General features: G+C 46.5%; 1 protein-coding gene across 1 annotated transcript in view; it reads left to right on the top strand.

Moving 5' to 3' along the window:
• The window catches only part of TBC1D9 (TBC1 domain family member 9), a 74,425-nt gene that overhangs the window by 15,028 nt on the left and 33,322 nt on the right, over positions 1-26,075 (top strand). The window contains exon 2 of the mRNA XM_053911281.1: positions 15,256-15,366. Coding sequence (XP_053767256.1) covers positions 15,256-15,366 — 111 coding nt within the window. The remainder of the gene's footprint in view (positions 1-15,255; positions 15,367-26,075) is intronic.

The following is a 26,075-nucleotide window of genomic DNA, read 5'->3' as shown; positions in this document are numbered from 1 at the left end:
ATATTTTCACCGGGTACCACCTCTAGGGACAGCAGTCTAGTGTTTAAGACTGTAGACTGGTGGTTAAGAGCTTGGCTTTGGGGCCACTCCCTGAGCAGATCCTACACAGGGCATTGTGTTCTTAGAAAAAGGTGCCCCTTCTGAGCTCTGCCCAAGGGAAGGCACCTCGCGCCCTCTTGACCAGGTACCTTTATGCAAGGCGCAGGCTGTGCAGAGGAAGAGCCGAGCTCTGTCCTGGAGGGGAAATCCACTTCGCACTTCCAAGCTGGTGTGACGGGGCGCAAATTGTGTTTCCTTGATCCAGTCTCCTCATCTTGAAGTGAGGTTGAAAGTAGCGCCTGTGTATTGGAGTTCCTTACGTTTGTGAATGGCGGGTATTGAGAACTGCAGTCAGAACCTAGCATGAGCTCAGAGCCCCGGCCATTGTGATGAGGAATCAGAGGGTGAGGAGTAGGAAGGCTCAGCCTGTGGTCCTCGGGTTCCACTCATATTAGCTGATTCCCATGATTTCATCCAAGTGACCATGTTTCTGACTGGCTCAGCTTTGAGGTCCAGAACACCAGATAAGAAACGTTTTCCCCTTCTTGGTGTAAGGGAAAGAGAAGAAGGCATGGAGTAAGAATGCTTGGCCTTGAGTCCCAACGCTACCAGTTTCACCTTTTCATGTAGGAAATGGGATTTTCGCTAAGAGCAAGTGAACAGTGAGTCTGGACTCACATCCACTGTGAGACTGAATGCCTCACATCCACTGTGAGACTGAAGGACTCACAGATATTTAGTTTTGTTTTACTATGAAGTTGCGTAAGGTCTTAGATCAAGAATCAATTGCACAAGACAGGTACCACCGTGCAAACCATTTATTCTTTTGTGAACCAATCATTTTGGTGGTCCCAAAGACTTTTTGGTTGTTTTTTTTTAATGGGTCAGAAGAAAATTTCTGGATTTTGGCATTGAGACTCCTCATAATAAATAGTGATCCTAATAAGACATAATTCCTGCCGCTCGCAAACGCTGAGGTGTTTGGCCCCATAGAAGCCACCGCTGAAAGTCTGGACAAGTCAGTGGTGATATCCCTCCAAAATAGAGTGTTTGCCCAGATTCAAATGAAATAATTACCCCAAAGATTGTTTTTATTGTTTTATTTTTTTTTTGAAACATCAGTGTGTGGTTATCTCTTGCATGCCCCCTACTGGGAACCTGGCCCACAACCCAGGCATGTGCCCCGACTGGGAATCGAACCCACCACCCTTTGCTTCACGGGCTTGCACTTAAACCACTGAGCCACACCAGCCAGGGCTGTGTCTGTTTTTCATAGTATATGGCTGGATACCTTCTAGACAGACTAATACCTTCATGTACCTCAGAAACTGCTTGAACTTGAGAGAATTGTTTCCTTTCCCCTTATATTGGATGGTGGCCAGCATTCCTGATTGTTGTTGAACATGGTATCAAAAGAATGTGCCTGCAGTCTGTAGCCAATGACCTTCATAATCACTGTACACTTTTGGATTTTGTGTTGTGTTTACCACAGTCCATTCTTTAACTTCAGTGCATGGGACCTACTTGTTTTCACTTTAGCCTTGGCAGCAGGCCAAACAGCACAGTGGACACCTGGGCTGAGCCTGCAGATGCTTTAAAAATAAATGCACATATGAGAACCCCCATATAGTTTTTGGTTGACTCTGTTTTTTTAAAGAACATTATATCTGGAGAAAGATTATAATGAGAAAAGGGTAATATTGCTTCTGCAGGGCCATGGGGTAATCGAAGAGAGGTGCTGGAGAAGCTAGCTGATGTCTCGGGTGGCTGGATGAGCGATCTCTCTCTTTCCTTTTTTTTTTTTTTCCCCTTTTCTCTATTTTTACTCTCTGGCTAATTCATCATTCACTCACTGACTCATTCATTTATTCATCTATTCTTCACCCATTCATCAGACAGATATTAGGTATAGTTTTTTGTGTTTTTTTTTACTGAAGATGCAAAAATATATGACATCATCCCTATATTTTTGAGAGACTGGATTCAGCAAAGAATCTGCACAGATGTTTAAGACTGAAATTAGTTTCTTGGTTTTGTTGAGACTTAATGAGAGAGGCTTTGAAATGAGGATTGGATTGTACATGCCCTCTATGGAGAATTGTTATTTGTGTTAGATGGGATTATGTCACCATGGGTTGTCCACTCTCTTCCCAGGCCAGGGGTGCTTGGAGACTCTGCCGGGGTTTGAGAGTCAGGAAGCGAGCACAGGAACAGGGCCAGGCTGCCCCGCTGTGGGCCGTGACACCAAGGGAATCCAAGGTGAAGGCAGACTCAGGGGTCAAAGAGTCTGACCCCCTCCGAGACTCGAAACTCAGGTTCCAGGCAGAGTCTTCACAGATTAACTAGCGTTGTGTTCTGTTCGCTGGGATCTGTAACTGCTGAGGGTCTGTGTGTGCACCCAGAGTTCTCCATGATGTTTAAATGGGATATTTCATTCTTACTACGTTCGTAATTGATAAAACGAAAATGAAGCCACCTTCCTACAAGTTACTCCGGGTCCCTGGAGTGAGCGCCGTGTGGCCGACACCCAGTGTTAGTGCTCCAGGTGGCACCCACGTCCGTGACTGCGATGGCGGAGGCGGCTGGAAGCACCAGAGATGCATTTGGCCAGAGGGAGTCAGTTGATTCCACCACACGGCACAGGAGGTTCTCTGAGTGGGCGGAGAGGAGACTGAGAGTTGCAGCATCGCATAACCAAAGGCACGGCGTAAGCTGGATGCCAGAGCACCGTGCGGTGTCCCAATCGATTCCGGTGACAGTGTGCCGTCCACGGGGCAACCTCATCGCTCACAGTGACGTCATGAGGAGTTTCAGACCGATTGGTTTTATAATTTTGATGAATTTAATTTGGAAACATATTCTGTTTTTCTAGTGGTAAATGAGCTTTGCACATAAGCAGTTTAAATTTGGATTTATGGCTGTATGTATTTAAGTAACATCATTTTAAGAAAAGGTACAGGAGGTGGGGTTGTGAGGCTGTTTCCGTCTTTCAGGTTCACAGTTCACATCATAAGGGGAACTGCCAGAGAGAAGAGGCTACAAAAGGTGACCCTTAGCAGCTCCCCCTCGAGCCTCCCCTAAATTCTTGAAGTTAATGATTAATGTTCTCAACAAACAAAGCCTTTGACACAGTCATGAAGACACTTGGAAATTTAAATGTTTTAAATAATAATACATTTATTTCTATGGTTGAAAGATCCAATCATATTAAAAGGTAGACAGTGGGAAATTTCTCAGCCCTCTTACCCACTCTTGGTAACCACTGTGCTCATTCCCTGTGTGTCTTCCTCAGGCCTTCTTTGCTCACACAAGCCAGCACCAGTACGTGGCTCTCTCCCAGCCTCCCCGACCCTCTGTGCAGGCCCCTCTGCACCGCACTCTTTTCCGTGAGCTGTATATCTTCCTCTGTCAGAACGTAGCATGTCGTCATTGTTTCTCCATTTTATAGCTGCTGTTATCCCATTATATGGCAATGCCATATATTTAACCACTTCCCTGCTAGTAGACATTTATGTTATGTTCATATATTTACTATAAAACCGATGCTGCCATAAATAACCTTGTGCCTGCCCTTTCGCCAAGTGAAACGTGTCTATAGAATACATACCCAAAGTGGAAGGGCGGGGCCATTGGGCACGCGCATTTGGAATTTGGACAAGTATAGCCAAATCCCCCGCCCTTGGGATTTTAGCAAGTTGCACGCACAGCAGTGAGTGAGGAGGGCGTTTTCCCAGTCTTGTTAAAGTGATTGCATTCTCAGACTTTGGGTTCTTGCCTTACTGATATGTGAAAATGGTATCTCAGTGTGTTTTTAATTCACATGTCTCTTATAAGCGATGTTGGGCATTTTTCATATGTTTCCCGGCCATTTCTGTTTCCTCTTCTGTAAACTGTCTGGTATTGTTCCTTGCCCACTTTTTATTGGGTGGCTGCTTTTTTTCTTACCATCCCTTAAGACCTATGTATATCTGAATTGCATCTTTTTTTCTTTGTTTATCTTTTGAGTTAACTTACAGTGTTTTTGCCCTGTAGGAATAGGGGGGTTTTATGTAGAAGAATGTATCTTTTTTGGTACATGGTTTCTTGATTGTGAATCAGAGTTAGAAGCCTTTCTGCTCTTGGTTTCAAAAGGGATTTTGAAAAGGCCTTTCAAAAACGTTTCCTCACCAGCGCGGAGTAGCTTGCTTTCCTGGGCTGCCTCACACCGCGTGACGTGGGCTCGCTGTGGCTCATCCTGCGTCGTTCTCGTCCGTAGCACAGCTCCAGGGAGCTGAAGCTGGACAAGGATCTTTTCAGTTGCCTATTGAGCCAGTAGCAGACCAACTCTGTCCTCAGTCTGTACATTGTTTCCTTCTTGGCACTGTTTTGAGAGGGTGGAGAGAGGGAAGGGTGGAGCAAGAATGGCCAGCCGACTCTGGAACCTGTGCAGCGACTTCGCATTGATCAGACCATCCATTGCAGAGGTGTCTTTCACTTGTTATTTCTGTGACTTTTATTATCTTGAATTTATTCAGAAAGCAGTGCTACCTGCATAGTTGAAAAGTAGCACTTTGATCATCAAACTGGATGTTCTTCTGGAGCCTGTATTAATATTGTCTCATTTCAGCGATTCTAAGGGCCCTGTTTGGATTAGAAGGAGCTGTCCAAGACTGGCAAATAATGTTGTGAATCACTTAGCTTGAGTCTGGGCCTGTTGGTGATGCCTGTCCTATTAAACCCTTCAAGGAAGGCCGTAATGATGAAGTTGTGGTCTGTGGACATCCTTTTTACTTACGCCAGCCACCCCGGGCCTTGAGAAGAGAAGAGAAGCTGAGCATGTGCAGCATATGAAGGGTAATTCCTAGGAATTATCAGGGTTTATAATTCAAGATGCCATAATCACTCAGACACAGTAAGGCCTTTCTGATTGGAAAGAGCTCTAATGAGTAGGTAGTATGATTTCCATCATACGAAGTAATTTGATAGTCTAAGAGAAAATGAAAAACTCACCCCCTTCCAAAGGAGGTTGAAAGAAATCAAGAAGAGGGAGGAAAGGAGGTAGGGGGAAAAAGAGGGAATGAGAGATTCTGAGAGAGAACCCTAAAGACTAATTAGCCATAATTCAATGAGCAAGGAAGAGAGTTGCAGGCAGAATCCAAAGTTCTGAGAAGGAAAGAGGGTGGGGAGAGGAGGTACACCCAGGAAGGGACGCAAGTGGAGAGAGATGTTTCAGACAAAGGGTGCTGAGAGTCTTTTCAAAGTAAAATGTAAGAAAATAGCAGTGTGGAGCAGAAAATAATGGTTTAATTGTTTTAATAGTAGTTGGAGAATGAAGGGTTCAGAATGGTATCATTTAAAAAAATTGTCAGAATAATAGTGTTACCTCTCATACGTTATTTCCCAGACTAGTGACTCCCCACTAAACCTCAGGTTTAAGATCAACAGAACATTGTCACAGCCAGACACCAGCTATGTGGGAAGTCACAAATGTTTGCTGGAGGGATGGGTGAATGAATGTGTGATGAATGAATGATCCATTTGGGGCTTATATAGATCTCCGACCTAAGTTCAGACCGAGTAAAGATATTAATGGTCTTGACTGTATTGAATAGTGACTTACCTTGGCAAGCAATTTTTCATCTAATACTGAGACTCTTCTCTGCAGCAGGTGGAAGTATATGACCTAAAGCTTCTTGCTCTGAAATTAAGCATTATTTTTTTTAAAACATAATACTAGATACATTACAGGGCAAGACACTCCACAGTTAATGTAGCAATTCCATACCTGGTGTGTCGTGTGATTTTCCCAACAACTCTGGGAAACGGGCAGGGAAGATAAATCCTCCATCTCTGACATGAACTTTTGGCTCCGAGAGGCTAAGTGACTTGCCTGAAGTCACACAGCTCCCAAGCGGGGAAGTGGGAACTTGAGCCCACCACTTGGCCCCGCCACGTTAGAAACATTCCTGTTTCCATCAAGGAACTGGACCAGTGCGACCGTCTAAATGTTAAAGATTAGTTTTTCTAGGAGTTCCCCCAGTTTTTCTAGGGGTTTTCTAGGGGCTGACGTTTTTGGAAATAATTCAAAATGGGCCTGTCGGTGATCCCCGAGTGACCGGGCTGGCTCACTGGGAAAGCACATGGTCGTTGCGGTTGACTCACTGGGCTCTCTGGGGAGGACAGGGGCCCGAGGCGCTGGGCATTGACTGTATGGGGTGGCCCTGTCCCGCTTGTCCTCAGTGTCCATTCAGGGGAATGAGGAACAAGGCTCAGAAGCCCTAAAACTTTTACAAAGAGGGGGTTTTGCTGTTCTAAGGAAAATTTTCCAAGAGCTAGCACAAAGGCAGGCAAAGAACAGGCAAATGTCACCCATTACCTCCTGACGTACATACTTATATTTTTTTTCTTATAAGAAAAAGAAAAAGCCCTGGCTGGTGTGGCTCAGTGGATTGAGCACCGGCCTGCAAACCAAAGAGTCGCCGGTTCAATTCACAGTCAGGACACATGCCTGGGTTGTGGGCCAAGTCCCCAGTAGGGGAAGTGTGAGAGGCAACCACGCAATGATGTTTCCCTCTCTTTCTCCCTCCCTTCCCCTCTTTAAAAATAAATAAATAAAATCTGTAAAAAAAGAAAAAGAAAAATATCTATATTTCATATAAGTAGAGCATACTTAATAGGTAAACTGGGAAAACCACGTACAGCTGGGAAGTGCTGGTGAGAGGCCTCGTGCTGCCCCCGCCTGTCGCGAGGGGAGTGGCTGCCTCAGGGTCTGAGCCCAGGGTCTTCCCTGCTGTCTGTGACTCCCGTGCTGTTGGAAACTGGTGCGATGGCCACAGATGAAATACTGTCACGATGGGGAAAGCAGGGTCCGGTGTAAACGGGTAGGGAGGGCGAGTTAGCCGGCCAGGGAGCATCGCTGTCTCTCTTGAATCCTTTATGTCGTCATAGCTGTCAAACGCCACAGCCTGTGCAGTTTGGGGAAGCGTCTTCAACATTGTTCTTTTGTAACTGGAAAATTAAAAACAAACTAACAAACAACTTAGGCTTTTCCTCGTCTCCCCTCCCCCGACCTTAACGCAGATTACGGAAAGGACGGTGGGGGCAGCTGTCTGTGTTGTCTGGGGTCAGACACCAGGTGCTGGGTGGGGCACCGAGCGGGGTCCGAGGGACAGAGCGAAACTCTGATGTTTATTCAGAGGGACTCTTGGGTGAGAAACGCTGGCATACAAGGAATTCTTGCATGTGATAGGCTTTTTAAAAAGTTGTAAAGTACTATATAATCTTATTTTTTGTTGCATCATTGTGTTTCATCACATCCAAAGAGAGGAGCCAAAATATGAGGGTCTTTTTAGAGCCCCCACTACTGTACCCTGAGTTTAAATGAGATGGCATGTTGTAGTGTGTGTGTGCATATGTATGCATACACATGTGTATGTGCCTGTTATCTTCCTTAGAGATAAGGAGCTAGATACAGAAGATGTAATTCAAGGTGCAAGAAATATAACAAGACCTTCCTTATTTCTGTGTCGCCCATTTGTTAATAAAATAATAATATAAAAATAATTCACCACATATTTCATCTTGGCTCATCAGTCTCTGACTTCAGGTCTATGAGTCAGCATGGGGGTGTCACACTGCCCTCTGTCTGTTGTGCCCGGCATTGTTGCAGTGTCCGGCCTTTTGGCATCTCTCCGCCACACTGGAAGAAGAAGAGTTGTCTTGGGCCACACATTAAATCCACAAACACTCACAAAAACAAAACAAAACAAATCTCATAATGTTTTAAGTAAGTTTATGATGTTGTGTTGGGCCACATTCACAGCCGTCCTGGGCTGCATGTGGCCCAGGGTGGGGCTGCAGGTTGGACCCCCCTGGTAACATAAGAAAAAGGACAGTTTTTTGGAAATGACTGGCCCCTGCCCCAGTATCCTGCTTTTGTTATCACCAGTGATCCTTTTTTCCATCCATCACTGATACTGTTTTCAGAATAGTTCCCAAGCTATTTCTAGGCCATCCCTGAACTGTTTCTTAAGAAATTTTGATCGGCTCTAACATGCTACAAAAGGGACTCATCTGTGTTTGCAGATTGTTTAGCTGTATTGAGAAACACTTTCTCGGTCTATGTAAATAATAGACAACTGACAAAACGAGGGCTTTACCTGCCGCTGTGCACCTGCTGTTGCAGTCAAACCATCTTTGCCTTCTCGTTTGGCGTCCTCCTCTTGTTGGTGCCGTGATTTCCCTTTGCTGTCAGGTCCCCATAGCTAAGTGTTCCCTTTAAGGTCTGGACCTGGACCTCCGGTGAAGGCTGCTCTCCCTTCATCTGTAGCAGGCTGATGTGTCTCTGTGAAACATCCCTTAGTTTGATCTGGTGACTGAGGGCTAAGCTAGAACTGTGATTCTTCTGAAGGGGGGGATGTGAGGGGAGTTTCGTGCCCTCCAAGTGGTGTGAGGTCAGCCGGGCTGCTGCTGAATCTCTCCCTTGTAAATAGCATGACTGTCTTAATTACAGTTCTGCAGCCGCTATTTATATCTGTTCTGGAATATTTGGATGCAAGGCTGGAAAGCATATTATTAAACTGTTGTTAATGCCTTGGTGCTTCGTTATCTAACACTTGTCTCCCTGTCCTACAAAAGGGGGTGTTTACTCAGAGCCCCTCCTAGACGGAGCCAAGGGGGTTAGTTAGGATGTTAACTGGGAGCATTATTTTTTTTTTAACAAGGAACAGAGACTCAAGGACCTGGTTTTGTTGGCTAAGATCTGTGGGAACTAGAACTGGGCCTGGGAAGCTGACAGGAGGCAGGACAGCCCAGGGAGGCGGCTCCTGTCCTCCCCTCTCAGCTCCTGCAGACCCCATGGTCGCTTGTCTGCCCTGCACATTTCTGCCCCCTTCTGTTGCTCATGACTGGCTTACTAACCTGTGCTTATCTGAAATAAAGTATCAGCTTTAACGAAACACAGTAACCATCTATTTACTCCACGGCCTGATCTCTCCCTGAGCGGAGAAAGCGCAAAGTAGAAGATTGAATGTCCATTTGAGAAATTTTTGAAAACACAGAAGAACACAGAAGAAAATAAAATTAACATTTTGGACTTTTTGGATATGCCAGTCATTAAGGATACACCAAATATGTTAATTTTTATAATCTTTAAAAATAATACATATTATAATTTTTAATACAGCGACATTATACTTATATTTTGGTAGACTGTGATCATACAGAACTAAAATGATAGTTTCATGCATTTGTCACATAGCATACTAGATTTATTTTGCCACGTCATTAAATAGTTATTTGAGGACGTGATTATAAATGTCTACGTGTCATTATAAAGATGTACTATAATTCACTGAGACATTCAAGGTCACTTCCTAAATGTATTTTAAAGTTTACAGTTGTTTCTATTTCATGATATTATTTCATCGTGGAGAAGGTTCTGTGAATTAGAGGGGCTGGCCGCCAGCTGTGGGCAGTACGTGGCTCCTGCAAATGCTGCCTGACAGAGGGGGTCCGAGGGCATCCAGGTTTACCTCTGGGGAGGGGGCAGGCTTCACTACCCCCAGCAGTGCCGCGAGGGCTCCTCCCCCCGCACCATCCAGGCTGACCTTGGCCGGCCCTGAGCTGTCAGTGTCTGGTTTTCAGACCTGCACGTGGAAACAAGATCAGAGTCATATGCCTTCCTGTAACTTAAATGGCAGCAGCAGTAAATGTAGCAAAAATGCATCTACCTTCCCCTTCCCGAGGCGGGGGGGGGGGGGGGGGGGGGGGGGCTTGTTTGAGGAATTGGATCACACGGGTCCCTGGAGTGTTTTTTGAATAAATTCAGTCCAGTGTCCTCATTGGTCTGTTTCAGAGCAGACTTGAATCCCTGACAAAGGTCTGAAAACAACAGCTTGTTTGTGGGGATGACGTCACTGTGGCACTGCTAGGGTCAAGGTCAGCCGGCTGGGTATATGGCCTGTCCTGTTGCCCAGGGGCCTGCACTTTCTGGAAGGGCCCCAGACTTAGTGTAGTGCTCTGTGGCTGTCTTGAAATTCTTACGGTTTTTGAGCAGGAGGACCTGCGTTTTCATGTTGTACAGGGTCTTGCAAATTATGTAGCTGGTCCTAACTGGGGTATGCAGTGAGGTAGAAAGAAAATATTTTAATGATTCTTTCTCAGACACTGGCCCAGAGAGAAGCGTCCATTCCAGCTGCCCTCCCGTTTTGCACGAGGAGGTGTGTGTGACTTTAAGAGCCTGGCCCACTGGCCGAGAGCGTCTCCGGGAGCCTGGGAGCCGCACCGATTGGCTGCGTGTCAAAAACTCAGCAGACAGAATGTTCTTCCGATTTCAGTCTTCTGTTTGCTTAGCAATAAACCCCGCCCGTGCTTATCTTTGGGGATGGAAAATAGAAAGGAACGTCGTGGCTTCTTCTCTTCTTTCGGGTCCCACCCATCTGGGTCTTATAGAAGAAGCGTGAATGCCTGAGACCCCCACGACCCAAAACTGGTTTGAAATGCTACGGAGGGAAAGTGTATGGCTGGTCTGTCCCACCCGTAGTGGCTGAGGAACCATTTTTACAGAAACGTGTTAGAGGGTTGGAGGACGTGCTCTGGTCTGCTCTGCACTGAAGGGAGAGCCCCACTGTGGGGATTGCTCTCTGCGGTGTGGCCCGCAGTCCCCATTCTGGAGAACGCCCCGGTCCAGCCACCTCGCCCGACACACGTCCCACACCCGCGCCTCCTCACACAGGGCGCAGCCGTCGCCCGTGCCCTCTCGTGCATGCCGTGGCACTGTGGCTGGCCTGCACTAGCCTGTGTGGCCTTCACTTTGTTCGCGGTGACACCAGATGCATCCGTAAGTGCACACGGGTGCATTTCCAGGCCAGAGCTGGCCCTCACTTGGCACCCCCAGCATTCCCCCTCACAGCTCTGCCCACACAACAGTTTCCCTAATCCCCCACCTGGTCCTCTGGCCCATGTGGCGCGTGGACTGGTGTTTGCCGCTCTGTGTATTAGATGTACGGATTTAAATTGGTGAATTAAATCTGTGACTTTTCTTGGGGTTTTTTTTTGTTTTTTTGACAATTGTGGATCACTATACTGTGTCTACAAGTAAAAGAATGAAAAGACTTAGGCTTTCCCTAAATATCTCTGCCTTTGATCCCACTTACTATAAATCTCAGGATTCATTTAAAAAATGACAAAGGACTTCTGAAACTAGAGAAGTTGGTTTTCCATGGTGCGGAGTTCCACGTGTGAGTTCAGTCTGAATCACCTCCGAGTCTCTGAGGTGGGGTTTTCCAACCTTCTTCTCATGTCTTGGTCTCCATTCATTGTAAGATTCTTACACAATTTTAATATTTAATGCCCATTTGCTAGAACTTACTGTAATATGTTGGGTACTGTGTGGTACAAAGGTGAATAAGCTGTGTCCGCCCTCAAGGAGCTCATAGACTGGTGGGAGGAAACTGCACCTTTTCGTCCAGAAGGAAACCATGTGATAGTTTACCTGTGGGGGGGGGGGTAAAGTGCAAGGTGGCAGGCAGATCACAGAGAGGGGAGCAGTTAATTGACAGGCGATTGGGAGGTTGAGTGTTGAGAGGATGGGAAGAGTGTTGGAATAAAGCAGAACAAATGCCTCAGGTGACATTGACCTATGAGGGACATAGACATTTGCCAGAAGGAGAAAAAAGGAAGGACATTTCCAACCAAGTACAACAGGAAAGACAAATAGCTCACAGAACAGGAAACTGGAATGGCCCATTAACAAGATATAGATACTCAGACTCATGAATAATTAGAGGAATGCAAATTTAAACAACAAGTAGATAATATTTCTTACCCTTGAGATTGGCAAAATAAAAAAAAAAATTGATACTACTGAGTGCTGGAGACATTCTGGAGAAACAGATACTGTCTTGCTTGCCCGGTGAGAATGTAAATTGCCACAATCACTTCGGAGAGCAGCTTTGTCGAATGTGACACAGTTTTGAAATGTACTTACCCTGTGGCCCACTCATTCTGTTCTAAAGAAATGTGCTCAGTTGCTTAAGGACCAGTTATAAAGGACAGAATTGGAGATAAACCCAAATGTTCTTTATTAGAAAAATGGATAAGTAATGGTTTATTTATACTGTGAAATATTACACATTTAAAATGAATAAATCAGATTTATAAGTAACAGCTTGGGTAAATTTTGCACACTTGTTAATTGGGTAAGAAAAATAGGTTGCAGAATAGAATCTACTCTTTATCATTCATGTAAGTTTTAAAATTTAACACATCAGTGTTAAATCTACATTCATATACATACGCCGAGTTGGTAAAAGGATAAGGACCCACGTGGGAAGAATACAAAACAACTTGAGAATGGGGAAGGGAGAGAGGGAAGCAGGGTTGAGAAGGAGGAGGAGGCACAAGGGGATGTAAGGCCAGCTGTTAAAGTTAGAGTAGGGGGTACAAGTGTTTTGTAATTTCCTATACTTTCCTGTGGTTTTGTTTATTTCATTAAACAATAGTGCATAGCATGTAACCGAGCAGTCTGAGTAGGCACTGTTACTGTTTCCATGGACCAAGGCCACTCCCTGGACCACCCTGGCTTCGTCTCTGTACACCGGGCCTCATCTCCCACTGGCTGCAAGGCTGAGGGAACGGAGGGAGGTCAAGAAATCTTCAGGATTCTGTCCACTTTAGCCTCAATTATTCCAAGATCATCAGTAGATGGGTCGGTCTTTGTCTTGGGCACGCTCCTATGTGTCGAACCCTCTCCTGACACACCACCCCCCAGGAGGGTGCTGCCCAGGGCGGGGACATGACTCCATATGCCTCACACACACTCTAGTGCCCCCAGACAGGTGGGGAGCCGCGCTGTATGAACTTTGCAGAGTGTTTTCTGAATCTTGCTGAAAACAGCACTTTTATGTTGCAAGATGCCCCGAACTAATGTAATAGGTAGCTGCAGAGAAGAGTGCTTTGGAAGGCCATAATTTGATTTAGTTATCTCCGGCAATCAAAGATTGTTTAACACCCGAAATAGCTGATTTAGAACAGCTGCTACCACAACACTTTGTGTGGGAATGATGCAAGATTCAGTATTTTGACAGCCATTTCAGATGCATGAGTAATGAGACTTCTAAGAAAATCCCGATCACTGCCTCTTTTTTGGAGTCTCTCAGCCAGATTTCCCCTCTGCTGGTGTTCTGTTTGCAGAGGACGTAGGAGGGGCACCTTTTCCTTCCCAAAGTTTTGACTTCTTACATTCATAGAGGTTGGGCATCACAGCAATAAAGAATTATTTAGGTTTGCAACAAGTACCTAACTTCTACAAATTGGTGGTTACAGAATAGTCCCGGGGAGGTAAAGTGTAGCACAGGGAATATAGTCAGTGATACTGTAATAACTGCGTATGGTGCCAGGTGGGTGCTAGACTTACCAGGGGCCTTCGTAAATCATATGTTTAACCACTACTCTGTACACCTGAGCTAATTAAATAAATATTGACTGTCAACTGTTACTGAAATGTAATCGTTAGCTTCTCCATTCATCAAACATGGGTTCAGAATTCACTGTGCTCCAAGCAAAGTTCAGGGCTTGGGAGCGGGCGTGGGACCAGCCCATTCTGAATCTCCGCCCCTCCTATCAGCTCAGTGTGGCTCCTTCTTTGTATCCTTACCTATAGGACTCTGTTCAGCTGCATTTCAGGCAGTTCTCAAGGATGGCTGTTCTGTATGAGCTGCGGTTGTGGGAGGAGGCGAGTACTATGTTTACCTACACCACCATCTTGGCCGGAAGCCCCTGAAGGTGGACTTTAATTGGGGACATTTGTGGTGATCAAGATGCGTGTGTCCACTGGACCTTTTCAGAGGTCTTCCCTCGTTGGTGTTACAGAGTTCAGAAGCCTAGTGAGACATTGAGGAGGACAAACTGAGGCTTGGGGAGCTGGGTTTGAAAGATGGGCAGTGGCAGAGGCTAGAGTGGAGACTGGGCACTGGGTCTGCCTCTGTCAGTGGCTGGGCCCAGAGAGCGGCACTTGCCCTTGGACCATCTGTATCTCCCAGGATGCTGCCCAAGGCTCATCGAATCCTGTAAGCTACTCCTCAGCTGCACCTCCCTGATCCCAGACTGAAGTTTGTGCATCTTAGAACCAGCGCATGGGACACTTCCAGTGTGGGGGGCCCGTTATTTCTTCTTGTGATTGAAGAAGTGGGAAGTGTCACAAACATTTGGTTATCGTGGGTGATGCATGTGTATTTCTAATTGACATAAGAGGAAGTCCAGTTTAACTGGCACTCTCCTGCTTTTCCTATTAATATAGTTTTCCATCTGCAGGTAATCAAAAAGTTATTAGAGGTCTTTGCAGAAAGTCTGAGTCACAGAAAAGAAAACAGAAATGCTCACATGTGTGGCCTTGTGTGGAAATCTCTCTCTCAGAAACCTCGGCAGGCTTTAAGGGTTTTATTCTTAGTGCACTTCATATAGTCCAGAGCAAACCAATGAATTCGCTTCCACTTCAGCCAAAATTTGTTTTTCGGGTGTGCTTAGGTCAGTTCATGGTCATTTAGGTCACTGTGGTTTGGAGTAAATGTAAATGGATTCCTGTCCTTGGACAAAGACCAAGGACAACTATAGGACTTCCCCGTGTTAACTGCCTTTGGGATTCTTGATTAACAACCCTGGTTCTGGAAGGCAAGTGCTATTACAGTCACTTTACAACTGAGGCAGTGAAAGCAACGAGGAGTTAAATGGCCTGTCCACAGCACAGAGCTGGCTGTAACAGAGTCTGAGCCGGAGCTGAGCTCTTCTGGACTCTAGCTGACGCATCCAAGGCTCTGTCCATGACCCCAGACAGCTGGCCAGAAGGAGGTGAATTACAATGGCATGGTGCCTATCAAGGCGACATTCGGTACGGTCAGAACCAACCCTCAAGAGGACACATCAAGAGGTGCTGGTGGTGACAGTTTCAGAAAAACGTGCCGTTCAGATTCAGCAGAACTTTGTGCAAAGCCCGCTAGGGGGCAGGCGCTGAGCATGGCACTCTGGGCTGCACTGTTTATATTCTACAGTGGCCAAGCAAGGGGGACTGGGGGCCTTCAGCCCTCCCCGCCCCACCTCACGCACCACCAGTTCCATCCCCAGGGCACCCTTGGTAAATACGCAGTCTAAGTGAAGGTCAGAGTGAAGTGCCCACCTGCCCCTGGAATGGGAAGGCACCGAGGACACCCTTACCCATCTCTCCCTTCTTCCTGCCCCTAGGCCTCCTGGTGGGTACCCTTGATGTCGTCTTGGACTCCAGCGCCCGGGTCGCGCCCTTCCGAATCCTGTACCAGACTCCCGACTCTTTGGTCTATTGGACCATCGCCTGTGGTGAGTAGCAGTGTTTGGGAACACAGAGACACGTTGCCATTGACAGTGTTCTGTCGGAAGGGAAGGAACTTTTATTGGTGGAATGCAGTCCCTTGGTATTTTAGGGAAGGTGACCCTAGCCATTTCAACAGATGCACCCCCAAATTTCAATGGCTTAACACCAGAAAGGTGGTTTCTTTCTCGCTCTGATGAAGTCTCGTTTGGATCCTGTGACTTCTTCCCTCGGTACTGGCACCCTCTGGGGCACAGAGCCTCCAAGGTCAGCTTACAAGGGACAAGTGGTAGCTGGAGGTGCACCTGCGTTTAACTCCCGTGGCCCAGAGGTGTCACTGCTTTGTCACTCTCTTGGCTAGAACTAGTCACGTGGCCCCAGCGTCACTTCAGAGGAAGCTGGGAAATGAAGAGGGAACACAGAGGATATCTGGGGGGACTAAGTAAGGCTTATGTGTCCTAACACAGGTCTTCCTACTGAGTAGGGATTGTTTATTTCTCCTGATGATAATCTGTAATAATGTGCTGTGCTTGACATGGTGGTGAACAATTATGCTGCTGTTGGATCTCTTCATACGAACGTCTAAGCCAAAGGGGCCCAGATTGTTTTAGTTATTTGTTTGCATGTGGCTTTTCAAATAACCATAGGAAAAGCAAGGGCATGGAACTCTTCCTTTTTTTCTCTCCACTTCATTTTTTATTATTAATAGTTTTTATTATTTTTAGAACACTTCTAGATTTACAGAAAAGTTGAACAGATAGTTTAGAGAGCTCCCAAATATCCTCCACATCGATGGTTTCCCCTGTTATTAACACCTGAGTAAGGGACACTTCTTCCAATTAATGAACTGATATCAATACACTGTTACTAAGCCCATAATTTATTTAGATTTCCTTACTTTTTACCTCAAGTCTTTTTTTCTGTTCGAGGAGCTTGTCTGGTATGCTATTGTGTATTTAGTTGTTTCATCTCTTTAGGCTCCTCTAGGCTGGAAGTCTTTCGGATTTTCTGACGATCCTGCCAGGATGCTGGTCAGGTGTAGTGTGGAATGTTGTTTCACTGGAATTCGATGTTTATTTTAGGATCAGGCTGGGGGATGGCTTCTCATGAGGAGGATCACAAGCTCCATAATATCGACTTGATTTACGACTGATCATGTCCTCCATTACCTGGCTGACGTCGTGTTATTTTAAGTGTCTTTACTGTCAGGTTATTTTTTCTTCTTTTTCCATATTGTCCTCTTTGGGAGGAAGTCACTGTGCACAGCCCACACTTAACAAGTGAGGAGTTTTGATTTACTCAGTTATTTTTATCACTATGGAATCATGAACATTTATTCTGTACTTGAGGGAGGAGCTCCTAGTACTACTTTATGTATTTTATTGCTCAAATCATTCCAGCCTTGGCCATTGGGAGCTCTCTTAGTTGACTTCATTCAATTTTCAGATTGATTTCTGCTTGATAGGAAGTGCTATGCTAGGATCTAAAGATATGAAGATAATTAGATCCCGTCTCTGCTCTTGAGAACAAGAGTAAGTACTCACCTGCAGCCCAGTGGGGACAAGTTCCGTATAATGCCATTGGATTGTAGGGCTCCCGGCTAAACCCCGGAACCTTGGCCGGCCTTCTGCATAGGTAGCGGGAGTTATCTGGCTGTGATTTCAGGCTGCTGGAGGGCTCGAGTTTCCTAGTAGTGCTCCCTCGAGGATTCTGCAGCACCCGAAATTACAGTCGTATCCCTTTAAAGTTATTCTGGCTGAGATGCAAAGAGCCTCATGAGAAACGATGGGGTCTATCAGTCATTGTGCTTCCTGGTGAATGGAGGGATGACATCAGGGTTCAGGGCAGCAAGAAAAACACCTAGGAGTGAAGGATGGGGATTGGAGCGAGAGGGAGGGGTAAAGGCAGAGGGAAGCTGGGACCCCGAGCAAGACAGCCTCGGCCGTGTAGCTGGGGCTGAGGAAGACCGCGTGCCAGCCCTCGGTGAGGTTCATTCAGTACAAAGTGAAACTCCCGGTTGCTACTGTGCAAGGGGAAGCACCCTGTGCTGGTTGGTTGGGAAAGTATCACATTTAGTTGGCAAACTATCTAGAACAGTGTTAGAATAGACATTGTAGCCAGCAAATGAAGACATGAAAAGAAAGGAAATTAGAAATCAGAGCCACTAAATCACTCAGCTCAACAAGGGTGTGGAAGGGACACTGTGATACATTGTTGCTCGCCATTCACCACTTGTGCCCAGACGCTTTCGAGGTCCTCTGGAGGCTGGAGCTGCTCTGATCTCCCCGGCTCCTCTCAGCTCCTGGCCGCCACTGGTGAGTGTACATGGATGGGGCTGTGACAGCTGGTTTGTGCCTCTGGGACTCCGGCTCTTCTAGCCCCTCAGCCCCAACCTTCCTTTCCCCCTGCTGCCCGACATTACTACTCCTTGGTCTACTTCTGGGACTTTGCCATTCTCCAGAGCTGACCCTGCATGTGCTCCCTTGGGAAAGAGTCCAGAGCTCCAAAGCTGAATTATTCCTCAATGGTTTGCCGAGCCGAAGCTCAGGAGCACTAGGCAGTAAATGCTGATGGCATAATTTATGCCACAAGGAGATGTACTTTGGTTTTCACATTAAGTCCCGCCTGTCATAACTGCTTGATCTCATTATAATAAACCCAGAACCAGTTTAGCTTCTGAGTCTATTGATTGCCCATACACACAGCTCCAGAATTTCCTGTGGAAGACTCCGCGGAAGTGACAACCATTGTGAAAGTCCCATTCACCCATTAGTTGTTCTTATCGATTTCTGTCACAGCCCAAATTGCTGGCTCCCTTTCCTGAGAAGGTTTTAAGAGCGGAAGCTGTTACCTTAAAAGATTTCGTTGATATGCTGACCTTTCGGTTTGTCATTTTCATGTTGTTTTCCTTAAACTACACAGTGAGCATTTGGGGAGACAGTCTTATGGGAGCTTTATGGATTTTCTTGAATTGCACTACTCACTGTAGGAGAGCCTTTAGCACAGAAGTGGAGAGTCTCGCCTACCACCCTGTGGAATGCAGAGGGCTCCCCAGCCTTGTTCTATGCCACGTTCTTGGAACCCCCCACAGGTGGGAACTGAGTTAAAGGCAACGCCTGGAATCAGTGTCTTCACTGGGACCACTTTCTAGAGAAGAGAAGTAGTTTTAGTGGTGAATCCTAGGCATGCGCTTTGCCTCAGACCTGAGCCTCAGGGAGCCATGAGGAGGTGGAGTCCTTTGGACCTAGTCTGCCTTACCCCTCATGGAACAATGACCTGGCCCTGGGCAATGTGAGCCATACAGAAAAGGAGGGGGAAAGCAAGTTATTTGGTGACACATTCTTCTCCTGTGCTGCTTTTTATTATCTTCTAACTGTCTGTACCCAGATTAGTTTGAAGAAGTGGATTTTTTGCATTTCCTCGACATGGAGACCTTTACCTGGAAGGGGAGCCCAGCCTTCCTGTGTAGGAGTGACTCCTTTCGCCACTGCCCCAAAGGAAGCCACCGTTCTCTCTGGCGGATAGGCCATCGTGACAGCCGCGTCAGCCTGCTGAACTGTAGTTTGCTCAGCGGTTTGTGTAGTAAATGATACTTTTCACCATACAGAGCACGGAGGAAGCTGTGCTGCAGGACTTTGTCCAGCCCGCTTCACTGAGCCGGTCATACGCGGACAGTTCGGCCCCTCCCCTGAGACTCAGTGGACCGACAGTTTTGCACCTGGGGCACAAGGTTCACCAGAGAACCACACAGCTGCAGGTCTTCCCCCGAGAGCTGGCGTTTTGGACTTCATGCCCCAGAGGCAGGAGACAGCCCGCCTTTGCCCTCCTTGGCCTTCAGTAGACTTAAGTAAAAGGCAGCCCATTTGGCTGTCCCCATTAGCAGAACTGGAGGTTCTAACAGTGAGCAGACTGAGAAGTGGTGCACAGCCGCAGTGAACACGTGGACACAGGACATTGTGTAAAGAGGTGCCCTGGGACAGCTGGGGCAGGGAGGTACAAACAGAAGGACAGAAGGAGCTGTTGACAATTCTCTCTGGGGACATCTGACCTTCCGATGGGCCTGCTAAGGAAATGGCATTGGGGGGACGTGTTTGACGGACACCTCACTGACATCACAGTGGGGCCTTGGTTGACTGCCCTTTGATTTGGTTTCCCTCTTCTTTACCGTTCCAGAGTCTCCTCAGGGCCTGGGTGGTCGTTTGTCTCTGACTGTCAATCACGTCAGCCTCCACCCCACTCAACGCCCTTCACTGAGTAGGTCACAGAGTCAGCGAGAGCTGCCCAGGTTCTCAAGGGCAGTCACAGGCAGTCACGGGCAGTCACAGGCAGGGCGTGCAGAGCTGAGACCACGTTCTCACTCCCCCGCTCCAGCCAGTGCTTTTTAAGCAGCACCAAGCTGGTGTTTAGGATGAAACATCCTTTTACTCAGCAGCTGGTCAGGCCCAGAACTTACAGGTTGCTCATTGGTTCTGCTTCGGCTGTTTCTCTACAGCAGGGGTGTCAAACTCATTTTCACCAGGGGCCACATCAGCCTCACAGTTGCCTTTAAAGGCAGAAATAATTTTTGGGCTGTATACATGTAACTACTCTTTAACAGTTAAGGAGTTGAAATTCTATTCGGCCCTTTGAAGGCAACCGCGAGGCTGATGTGGCCCCTGATGACAATGAGTCTGGCACCCCTGCTCCACTGTAGCTGCAGAAAACGTCGGACGCTTCAGTTGCCCCAGCGAGAGATGCGCCAGTGTGGAACTTGGCCAGTGTTTGGTTGGCCTTTCTTGGTCTTGGGCCTCGAGTGCTAGTCCTGGGTCCTTTCAAGAGCAGCTTTAAAAAAAAAAAGACCTTGCTTTTTCTCTTTAAATAATACATGTTCTTTGCAGAAAATTAGAGAATATAGATAAACAAAAAGAATAAAAAATTAAGAAATAATACCATATCACCAATCACATTTCAGACTTTATATTATATAAAATGTATCTATACATACAGGATGGGGCAAACGTAGGTTTACAGTTGTTTGTGTGAAAGTGATATAATAATTAATAAATAATAATACATGAATAAACTGTTTCATGTACTCATAACTGTAAAGCTACTTTTGTCCCAACCTGTATGTATAGATACATTTTAGCTTTCCTTGTCAGTAAAATATATTTCTATAATGTGAACTTTAGTGGGTAGATAGTATCTTATTGTGTACATAACAGAATTTGACTAAATAATACACCATTGTTGGCAATCTAGGGGGTTCCCCCTGATGGTAACTGCATCTGGAGCGACCTTAGTGAATATCCTCTAAACACAGCCTTTCCCAGTCCCTCCGTGACCCCCTTAGGAGGCACTTAGCGATGCAGGATTGCTGAGTCACGGCGCATGCACAAGTGTGAGGCGTTGAGTGTTTCCAGCGGGGTTGCTCAGCACTAGAGAGGCATTTGCATTCTGCCCTTCGGGGGCAGGGGGAGTTTGGCACTTAAGTGAAATAAGTAAAACGAGCACCTCACCCACTGATTCTTACCACCAAGGAGGATAAGCTACCCGGGCCTCTCTTTTCCCAAAGTGCCCATAAAGCTATCAGCGGATGCTGATGACCCGTAAGAGATTGCAAGCAGAGTCATGTAAGAAGTTTATAATGATAGTCACACAAGGAATCGTTCTAGGCCTGCCTTCCTCAGTAACAGGCACACTTGCAGTCCACACACGGTGGTGCCTGGCCCCGGGGGATTTCTGGTGTGTGTGTGTGTGTGTGTGTGTGTGTGTGTGTTAGTGGAGCAACAGTTCAACAACTGACTTCTGAGTGTGCTGCCCTCAGAAGTAGATACTGTCTGCATGACATTTTAAGATGAGATCTTTGTGTTCTGTTGTTTATGGTGATGTAATGACAAAAGTGTCTGTGCATTTAGTGCTTTGTACTTTCTAGATCTGTGCTAAGGACTTTACCTGTGTCATTTTTCGTTAATCCCCAGCATAAACCAGTGTGGTAGGTGTTGTTACCTCTGTATTATGGATGAGGAATCGGAAGCCCAGAGAGGTTAAGTAACTTACCCCCAGTCACAAAACTACTGTGTGGCATGGTGGGGACTTGAAACCAGGTGTACTTTTTTGTCAAAGTCTGTGGTCTGAGCCATTATATAATATTGTCCTCCTGACAACCAGGCCCCTAATCAATAATGTGTATAAAGCGAAAGCATGGGCCTGGTCTTGATGAGTACAAATAAGTAATAGACAGCATTACCGCGACCATTATCTTTAACCTGTTTATAATTATAGCTTTCATTAAATTCAAATGTAATTTAAATATTTGAAACACATCTCCCTTTGGTTTCTAAAAGTGTTTGAAATCACCACATTATTTTTGGGTTTTATCTCTTGCCTTCTCCAAATACACGTCTGTCCTTTTTCTGGGGGTGGAGAGTACCTGGTGGCTTTGTAAATACTGCAGGGACAGTAGGTGTTACACTAGTGTACGGGACGTTACTTTTGCCTTCATTTGGTATTAAATTTAAAAACTGTCATTCTTGTGACTAAGGTCGTTTTTGGGGAGGGCCATAAGGCAGACGAGTCCTTCATTTGGTTCCCTTTATTTAAGGAGTTTGGAGCGCTGTCCCTTGGAGAACTGGATCGGCTCTGGGATCCAAGCAGCCTGTCCTGATGCCGGGGCACATAGGCTGGTTGCTTTCTCATCCCTGGGAGGTTTAGTGGATTGGTTTTGCTTGGTTTTGTTTCCTGCCGTGTTGTGCAGGGTTTCTCGTTTGCAGGTGCACACACACCTGCCTACACACATGTGCACACACACACATTCTTGACAGGTGAGAACTTACTGTCTATGTAATCCCAGAGTTCAGGTTCGTAAGTCAGTGCTGCGATCACAGAACCAAAACTGATTAGTCGTGCATCACAAATACCCACTGACCGTCCACCAGTGGGGCCATAAGCCTTCGTTCTTCGTCCTCAGAGGCCCCATTGATAGAACCAGTTCGTGGGTCCATCTCAGTATTTCGTTCTTTTTATTTCCAGTAAAGTTTATGTGATTTAAGATTCATTTCAAACTGGTTGACAAATGAGACTTAAGGTGATTTAGTACTTTTAATTATCATAGAAAATGTTGAAATTTTGCCCAGATACATGCTTGAGGCCTGTGGCTAATATTCTTAAAAAAGAAGAAGAAGGAGAAGGAGGAGGAGGTAGAAGAGGAGAAGGGGGATGGGAAGGAGAAAAGAAAAAGAAAAAAACCCACTCTGAGTGGTACTTGGATTCTCATTTTTCCAAAACCAATTTCTAAGGCACCTCAAGCCCATCCCGGGTTGGTCTAGTTGTGACCCCAGCAGGTGCTTGACTGTGGACTTCCTGAAGGCTTCTCATACCCGGTGCAGCTCTCCTCGTTGTTCCGGCTGATGGCACAGTCGGGTCAGCTGTTTTTCCCACTGTGTCTCCCTGTAAACGAGCCCTTTCCAGAAAGGCTGCAGCCAAGCCCTTGCTTCTCTTCCAAGTGTCCGACACCTTTTGCTCAAACTTCAGGTTAAATAAACCCGTCCCTTTTCAGAGTCAGGGCAAAGGAGCTTCCTGTTATCTCACTTGAAGCAATGACAAAATAAGACTTCCAAGACCTAAAATACTGCAGCACTTGGCTTATTTTCTAGAGAAATGAAAGAGCTGTTTCCAAGGAACACTTAGGGTTCCAGCGTGTCTCCTCTAGAGCCTCGCTGATTCCTAAGGAGAGGTCCAGAGAAGGTGACAGCTAGCCCCAAACAGTTACTAGACATTCGCTCTATCACCGACAGGTAATGTAGACCCTTTGTTCTGGGGTGAGAAATGGACAGAAATGGACACTTGCTTTCCGCAATAGTTTCTGCTAAATTGAAGTCTTGGAACTTGGCTCGTCTGCTTGGAGAGGGGACCCAGCTCTGCCTCGTATGTATCCTCAGACTTTAGACTCCAGGACCTGGTGCCGCGAATACCTGTCCCCTTTACTCCTTGTGCATGTCGGGGAGTGTTCAGAAAATATGGTGCATTTGCACAGTAAATATCAGTGTAAAAGGCATGTTCCCGTGACTCACCCTGGAACTATCTCTTGGGTATAGATTGGAATCCATAAGTAATTCCTGAAACTCCCATTGTCTGATGACATTTGTGTCATTTTTCTTTCCTCAAACCCTACGTGGGGATAATGGTGTTCTGTAGTGGTGCACAAAGTGCTTCCTCGTCTAGAACCCGACGTTGGGGTCTTAGGTCTGGATGTGGCCAGACCCTTTGGTAGCCCAGCAACAGGCCCGAAGCCCTGAGGAGGCTGCGAGAGTCGCAGACCGGCAGATGCTGAGACTTGCATCCCCAGTGCGTGCCCTCCGTGTGGGAGCAGTGAGTGGTCAGTGACAACTCCGAAAGGCCAGCCTTTCATGTGACACTGACGGGTGTGGGAGAAGCAAGAAGAGATGGAGGACGGAGGAGAAACAGCACAGCAGCCATGGTCGGAGGGGGAGCAGTGGTGGGAATCGAAGGCAGAAATATGGGGGGTTATATCTTAGAGAGAAGTAGACCAAAGAGCTGGTGGTGCATGTGGTATTGGGTGGGGGAAGGTGGAGATTATGGAGATAAGGACACTGGGGCAGGGTGGAGCGAGGGCAGGAGGTCCTGGGGCCACAGGGAAGACAGCGATAGGTGGGGAAACAGTGTGCACAGTAAAATTGAACTTCAGTACAAGATCAGCCATGTCATCCTTATGATGCCACAAAAAGTGAGAGATACGGGCAAATGTTTGTTGAATGAGTACATACATGCACATACTGTTTCTACTGGGGGGGCGTGTACTTATATGAATATGTGCATAGAGAAAACTGAAGCAGCATGTGCAAAGCTGAAGGCACACCTGTTCTGCACTAGAACTTACAGCTGATGTGCTTGTCCACCCGGGACAACTGAGGAATAGTGAGGTTGAACTGTGTGGTTGCATTCCACAACCCATGGAACAAGGACTTTAAAGTCAAGTACCCGGTGTGACTACCTGGCAAAGGGCGGAGCATGGTGAGATGCCACTGACAGCCAGACTGCCCGGCTGGGCCAGGACACCTGTGACAACCAGCTCCGGAAGGCGCATCTGGGAGCTGTGCCCGACAGGTCTGCAGAAGTGCAGCTGCCTGTGAGCCCCCAGGAGGGCCCCTGTCCTGAGGTGCATGTGTCTGACAGTGCCACCAAGTATGGTTGGGATGGTTGGGTGAGGGCGCATGGGGCACTTGCTGTGGGCAAGACTCTACCCGTCAGTCACAGCCATTCACAGCTGGTGACTTGACGGTAGTGAGTTTACAGGCAAGGAAGGGTGCACTCTGTTTTAAAAATTTTTAAATAATCATCAAAAATGTTTAAAAGCATACTGCACCCTTCCTTGCCTGTAAACTAAATTTTTCCCATGGCTATTTAAAATGTGTAAGCCTAAAACGTTCAAAGCTTTCTGGCAAATTCCAAAATGACTCATTCCCTAAACATTCCAAATGAGCATTGTTCTTTGCATCTGAAAGTGTTTTCTGCTTTCCGAAATGTATCTGTAGACATTATTCCTTGCAGTTTTTACCACATTGTTCTGAGCGATGTATGGGCTTTTTTGTTTGTTTGTTTTCATTTGTCTCCAGTTTGCATGTAAAGAATTTGAGACAGAGATTTAAGCAAAATATTTAAAGCCACCCAACTGGGTGGTGGCAGAAGGGGTGGGGGCCAGGTGTCCTGATTTCTAGCTCTTGCCATGACACTGTATGTAGTACAGAGTCACCGTACTCTGTACCCTGATTGCGTTTTTGTGTGGTTGACTATTGCCCGAACGAGTGAAAAATGCCCATGGAGAGCTACAAATAATCTCTTCTTTAGTGCTTACAGAAAAAGAAAATGAACTTGGCTTCTGCTTGGTTTCGGGTCTCCTCATACAGTGGGTCTGAAACCCCTCATTCTCTAAGAGATTTCAGTTCTCTCCCAGCTCAGAGGGTCACTGTAGACACAGCTGTGTCTCCTGCCTTTCTCTGTTGGGCATCAGTGAGATTCTGAGATACACTGAATTACCGGTAACAAAGAACCGAGAGAAGCCATTTTGAAGAATCAATAAAAAGATAACTTGGAAATCCAAGGAGCGGCCTAAAGGGTAAATCAGTGGAATCACAAAATCATTCTTTAATTCTGCATGCAATGAACGGTGCAATTTCTATCCATGATACAATGACTGTGATATCTATACAATTTATATCTGTGACAGGTGACTTATTTTAAGACACTTTTTCTGCAAGATCATTCATAATCCCAGAAAAAGGAAGGCCATTCCCCCCAGGGTCTGTACGGCATTATCCGAGAGCGTCCTCCTCCTGCACAGCAGCGATGGCAGGGAGGCGAGCTGGTGACACGCGCTGCACAGCCAGGGGGTTTTCAATTCAGAGGTGGCCCAGCAAGTTGACTTAGGCTTCTTATTACTGGCCCAAGTGTAGTGACTTGGTGGGCAGCTGTGAGGATGACCTCATCCCATTTCAAGGCAACTGTGCTCGTGAGAGCCGGGCTGCTATTCCCTAGCGATCGTCCATTTTCACATCTCATTCATAATTGAAAGGGAGTGAGGATCATTTTTGCCCATTGTAGGAGGTTACGTCAGAGCCCCGGCAGCATACCAAAGCTCTCTCCTGCGGTTGCAGCTTAACTACCGTAACCTAGTATCCTCACAAGATCTGTGTTACCCTGCGAGGTGCAGGTTGTAGGG

The sequence above is a fragment of the Desmodus rotundus genome, chromosome 9 (genome assembly GCF_022682495.2).
Source record: "Desmodus rotundus isolate HL8 chromosome 9, HLdesRot8A.1, whole genome shotgun sequence".
NCBI classification, from domain to species: Eukaryota; Metazoa; Chordata; class Mammalia; order Chiroptera; family Phyllostomidae; genus Desmodus; species Desmodus rotundus.
This window is presented reverse-complemented; position numbering and strand designations above follow the sequence as displayed.